The following is a 5,677-nucleotide window of genomic DNA, read 5'->3' as shown; positions in this document are numbered from 1 at the left end:
TGTTCTGTCACTCACTCTACACAATGCACTCGTAATTAGGAGAACCGCCAAAAAAGTATAGAGAGAACATGGGCTCACCCCGGACACATTTTCATGAGAGCCCAAGACAAACTGCTGTACAAAAGTAAAATGGTTAAGTGACTTTTGTAATTATTTATAGTCTGTAATGGGAGGCCCAACAAGGTATGCAATGGTAAAGACATAAAATACAAAGGAGAAATCGAAAATCCCTCCGTCCCAAAAATAAAAAAATAGCAGAACCCCCCCGCTCCCGCTCCAATCCCAACAAAAATAAAAAGAAAAAAAATACCGCCAGAGTTCAAAGAAGCCCTTCTCTTCCATTGCACCTGAGTCCTGACCTGAGCTAACTTCCTTCTTCGCTTCATTTCTCGTTCCTTGCGCTCTCACACTCAGACCCCCGAAAAGAACCCACATTTTCGTTTGCACAAACCCTAGAGATGTATGGCGGTGGTGAGTCTTCAATATCCTTTCTTTCTCACCTCTTTATTCTCCATTAATTCTCTGATTCTCGTTCCATTCGCAGTTTTCATTTTTGTTGTTTTAACTCGCAGATGAAGTTTCAGCGATAGTGATTGACTTGGGGTCCCACACATGCAAAGCTGGTTATGCTGGTGAAGATGCTCCCAAGGCTGTTTTCCCCTCTGTAAGTCTCACCTCTCACCCTACTCAAAACTAAATCTGCTTTAATTTTCCAGCAGAATCAAAATGTACGTAGTGTTTACCTGCTTCATGCCATTAGGATACTTCAATTTAACAAGTTAACTTCTCATTGTGTGTTTTTGTAGCGTTTCTCTTCCATCGATGTTATTTTGGCATGTATTTGTGTAGGTTGTTGGTGCAATTGATCAAATGGACATTAATGGGCATGGCGATTGTGAGGAGAACTTGGGAGCTGCTGCAGAATTGCCAAACAATGCCAAAAATCTTGATTCTGACAAAACCAAGGGAAAATGCAAGCTTTATGTAGGATCCCAGTCCTTGGGGTATCGCAGAGACTACATGGAGGTAATGCTTTGAAACCGCTGTTAACTTATGCTATAATGTTATTCAGTTATGTCAAAATTAATCATTTCCATCATCTTTATCTGTTATGTCTATTAGGTGCTGTCACCACTGAAGAATGGAGTTGTTGCTGACTGGAATATTGTAGACAACATATGGGATCATGCTTTGAGGTTGTTGCTGATTACCTAATCTGTCTGTAGTCTGCAGTATGGTATTATTTCCCTTTTTCGGTAAATAGGATCATTATTTTCTGTTATTTTATGTTAAATAGCTGACACTTGTTATAAAATATTTCTGTTTATCCTAGGACATACTTTTTATCCGAAATGTCACTATGCTTGCCAATCCATGTATCATGATCGTGCTTTTCAATTCTTTTTAAATATTGTTCTTTTGTGAAATTTATCTGTTCTGTGTCTTATATTACTATTACTATTAGCTGATTTTCAGGGATTGTCTATTGGTTGATCCTAAAGAGCGTCCAATGCTACTTTCTGAGCCATGTAATAATACTCAAGAGCAGAGAGAAAGGTATTCTGCAATTTTTTTCCCTCTTCTGGTTTTTGGCTTTTGGTAATACAGTTAGACATTTGGTTCCATTATCAAACTGTTGATTTCATCTTCATTTTATTGTCAATTTGTCAGGACAGCAGAGCTGATGTTTGAAAAATACAAAGTACCTGCATTGTTTTTGGCCAAGAATGCTGTAAGTGACTTGTTCTTTCCTGCTCTGTGTAGGCTAGCAATATAAAATTAGTCTCAGAAGAAAAAAACTTTTTGTTCCCCCTGCATTGATGCCTTGACACCATGAATCCGTCAACAAATTAATGAACACATATATCTCTTAACACCAGGTCCTCACATCATTCGCATCAGGGCGCGCTACATCATTAGTAATTGATGGGTAAGGGTCTTTCGAGTTGGTGACTAATAACTTGGTTGTTTCTCAGTATTGATGTACAATGTGAATGTCTTCTTACGAGTTTGGTTGTGGTTTGGTTTTAATTTTCAGCACTTCAATCTTTGATCTAGCTTCTATTTCATTTGCAATGTGATATTCAGTTGCTGATTTCTACTTTTCTTTTTTATTTCAATACTCAGTGGTGGAGGATCAACAACCGTTGCCCCAGTGCTTGATGGTTATGTTCTTCAAAAGGTATTGTTGCTAGCCTATCAAACAGAAATCATTTGTCAAGCTAATTGTTTATAGGAAAAAATGTGTAAGCTATTTAACTGGTTACGAAGCTTTTAGCCCGTGTACCAAAAATCTGATTATGGCAAGAAAATATAGCTGTTAGATTGTATAATTTGTGATAATATAATTGACCATTTAGTTTAATGTAAGGCACTAATGCATGTTCTAGTTGATGATTCCAAGGTGTTGAAATACAAGTTGCATCGATTCTAGCTATTTCAATATTAAAATGTTTTTTTTTTCATCTGCCTTCGTGTGTTTATCTTTCATTCTTTTCCCTTGAAAATATGATTTAGTATAATTTAGAACGATCGAAGGGATTTATTGTATTAGATACGTGTTTATGTTTGTACTTATTGTTTGTTTGGGTATCATGTGTCTGCTTATGTTTTTATGTTTGCAAGAATAGGCTGTGACAACTTCTCCCATTGGAGGAGAATTTCTGACAGATTGCTTGATGAAAAGTTTGGAAGGCAAAGGTATCACAGTGAGTAACAAAACATTAGCCTTATTTAATTTTTTCCGTGGTCATCTAGAGCAAGGAGGGCATATATGTACTTACTCTTTTTTTTCCCTAAAAAATTTACTATAGATAAAACCGAGGTATGCATTCAAGAAAAAGGAAATACGGCCAGGAAATATTCAGGTACACTGTAATTTCATGGTACTTGGTAATAATATGTTTTTCTACAGTATAATATATCACAAAGGTTGGCACTTGGCACTTCCACAATGCCAAAGCTTGAAACTCAAGGGCATTAAGGGTGGAAATTACATGTCTACAGAATCACAAATCACTTCAATCAAATTCATGAGTTAAGAGTAATTCTTATTTACCCTCCATTTTTCTCTAAATGCCAGACTGTAAACCTTGATTTTCCTCATACAACTGAAAGCTACAAACTCTACTCCCAGGTTTGTAGTCATTCCAACTATTCTTTTTCATATGCCTTGTGTCCTTTAGATGCTGATTGTTTATTGCGACAGAGAGTGATTGCTAGTGACATCAAGGAATGTGTCTGCCGAGCCCCAGATTCTCCATATGATGGTATGACTTCCAACTTATATAAATTCATATCATGTTTTGAATCCCATTTGCGAAGTTCTTTGTTTTCTTTAAAATAGATACTTAATGTATGTCATGCTGTTCATGGTTTTACTTTTTTATTTGGCAGAGAGTTCATATTCTAACATTCCAATGACCTCATATGAGCTTCCTGATGGCCAGTGAGTCTAACTTTACTCTTTCTAAAATAGGGATCATTCATTATGGTTCCGACTTTGAATTATCTGCTTCATACTAACATCCGTTTGGGTTTGAAGCCTAATCTTCTTCGCTCTGGTTTATTTGCTGTATTTTATGACTTGAATTTCATGGATCACACAGGATAATTGAAATTGGATCCGACAGATTCAAGATTCCTGATATTCTTTTTAATCCATCGCTGGTTCAGGTGTGTGGCTTGTATATGCATCGATTGTTGCATTAGTTTGTCTTAAAGAATTTCTCACATGGCACACTTCTTTTAAAAATTTGTCAATGCATACTGGAGTTGGAAATATTTTAGTATTAGGAGGTTGAAGAGTAATATGATTTGTTGTCAGATTGAATTGCGGAACTATCACTTGGACAATTTTTGGACCTTTTTTTTAAATGTTACGATAAGTTTTTTTGTTTTTTTTTAAACATTCACTCAAAAAATCTAAATCAAGAACCTTCGGGGAAATGGTCTTTTGTTCCCTTCTGTGTTGCTCCTGCGTGCTTTACTACTACATTGTATATCACAGACAATACCGGGCATGGAGAGCTTTGCTGAAATTGCTCATTCAGTTCGTGGTCTTCCAAAAATGGTATATAGTGTTATTTTAATCTTTTTCCTTCATTTAGCATGTATTAACTATTAAGCACTCAGAGTTCAGAACTTTCTCTCGTGGTCATGATTTTGGTAGTTCTTCTGAATATGTGCAGGTTATAGATAGTATTAATAAGTGTGATGTTGATATCCGAAGAGAACTCTTTGGTAGCATAATGGTAACTACAATATTAATTTGGTGTTCCACCATATTTGGGTTTGTACTATTAAGTTTGGCCACAGCTGAAAGTTATTTTTGTTTACCTCCCAGCTTACTGGTGGCACAGCTTCAATGCAACAATTGAAGGAACGCATTGAGAAGGAGTTACTTGAGGTGATATTTACAGAGGATCACATTTCAATTTATCTACATAATGAGATTTTTCCATAAGTGATAATATGATCTTTGACAAGATACTACAGTGCTGTTTGACTAAGACACATTGACATTCTTTTTTCTGGTCATAAAAGTTTTTATTTATAGAAAAAAATATTTTATGTTTTTACTAAACTATATATTTCATTTTCTGGAACATGACATTTTTTATAGCATAAAAATTGACCTATCTATAATTTCTGTTTTTAGGAGTCCCCTCAAGCTGCTAGGGTAAAAGTATTCGCAAGTGGAAATGCAACTGAAAGAAGGTTCAGGTGTGATATATCTCTGTCCCTCTCCCTACAGTTTTCCCCTCATTCTTCATAAGTAATTTTTATTGTGATTCATATAAGACTGCCCATTAAATCAAGATGGTAACTCTATATGCAGTGTTTGGATAGGGGGAAGCATACTGGCGTCTCTAGGCTCCTTCCAGCAGATGTGGTTCTCCAAGTCTGAGTAAGTAGTAATTAAACTATCAATTGATTGCGACATCTCAGTTATGCAATCGTTTTGCTCACTTCCATGAAATTCAAACCCCACATCTGAACTCTAGTTTAGATTGTAACATTCTAATCTTTTTTTGGCATTTATTTCCTTATTTCTCAATGACTTAAAGTAACTTTCTTAAATTTGATCTTTTCCCCTGTTGATACAATAGGTATGAAGAACAAGGTGCTTCCTACATTCAAAGAAAGTGCCCGTGAGTTTCCAAGAATGTCATACGGGCTTCTTTCGTTTCCATTGGTGACTGAAGCTGTGCTAGTAACAGTGCCCTTGGTCAAAATTTATTTAATATTTATGTCATTCTAATTTGTGCTGTTGCCTTTTTCAATGTTTTAAACTTATTATCTATTGTTAAGCTCCTATAACTTATTGTATTGTAGCATTTTAATTATACATCACATTCACACCGATTCACATCACACCCTACATTAACCATGGTTAAATCAAGAGTAAACAAGTTATTTAGTCCCTTGTATCGAAACATCCAGCATAAGTTTGGCCTTTGAAAGATGGAAATGAGTTTAGTTCCCGAAAGATACAAGTAACAACTTTAGGCTTAAAATATGTGTATAATATGATAATGTCAATTTAACATTCGAAAGACAAACCTAACATCATTTTCATTATTTGAAAATACATGCGATATCAAAGAAACCAATGAAGGATAATCGGGTATTCAGGTTGACGCAGTACGCATATTTTAAAGTGATATATGTATCT

General features: G+C 35.5%; 1 protein-coding gene across 2 annotated transcripts; it reads left to right on the top strand.

The window, feature by feature from the left end:
* The first annotated feature begins 251 nt into the window (after positions 1-251).
* LOC107478722 (actin-related protein 4) lies at positions 252-5,371 on the top strand. Of its 2 annotated transcripts, XM_016098858.3 has the most exons (20): positions 257-471; positions 573-664; positions 850-1,026; positions 1,123-1,196; positions 1,477-1,557; positions 1,672-1,732; positions 1,881-1,930; positions 2,128-2,182; positions 2,631-2,708; positions 2,814-2,867; positions 3,083-3,136; positions 3,209-3,269; positions 3,397-3,448; positions 3,609-3,675; positions 4,010-4,072; positions 4,191-4,253; positions 4,346-4,408; positions 4,661-4,725; positions 4,841-4,909; positions 5,112-5,371. In XM_016098858.3, exons 1-20 carry the CDS (start codon positions 459-461, stop codon positions 5,155-5,157), a joined length of 1,338 nt encoding a protein of 445 aa, XP_015954344.1. In that variant the 5' UTR covers positions 257-458; the 3' UTR covers positions 5,158-5,371. The 2 variants fall into 2 exon arrangements, 1 of the variants encoding a protein (XP_015954344.1); XR_008006738.1 differs by lacking the exons at positions 3,609-3,675; positions 4,010-4,072; positions 4,191-4,253; ... (2 more) ...; positions 4,841-4,909; positions 5,112-5,371 and having other exon boundaries at positions 252-471; positions 2,631-2,700.
* Positions 5,372-5,677: the final 306 nt, after the last annotated feature.

Source organism: Arachis duranensis, chromosome 3, assembly GCF_000817695.3.
Source record: "Arachis duranensis cultivar V14167 chromosome 3, aradu.V14167.gnm2.J7QH, whole genome shotgun sequence".
Classification (NCBI taxonomy): Eukaryota; Viridiplantae; Streptophyta; class Magnoliopsida; order Fabales; family Fabaceae; genus Arachis; species Arachis duranensis.
This window is presented reverse-complemented; position numbering and strand designations above follow the sequence as displayed.

Excerpts from the sequence above, each read along its gene's own strand:
- LOC107478722 (XM_016098858.3), top strand. Across the intron at positions 1,197-1,476 it reads ATATGGGATCATGCTTTGAG|GGATTGTCTATTGGTTGATC; the intron begins GTTGTTGCTGAT and ends GCTGATTTTCAG. Across the intron at positions 3,449-3,608 it reads TATGAGCTTCCTGATGGCCA|GATAATTGAAATTGGATCCG; the intron begins GTGAGTCTAACT and ends TGGATCACACAG.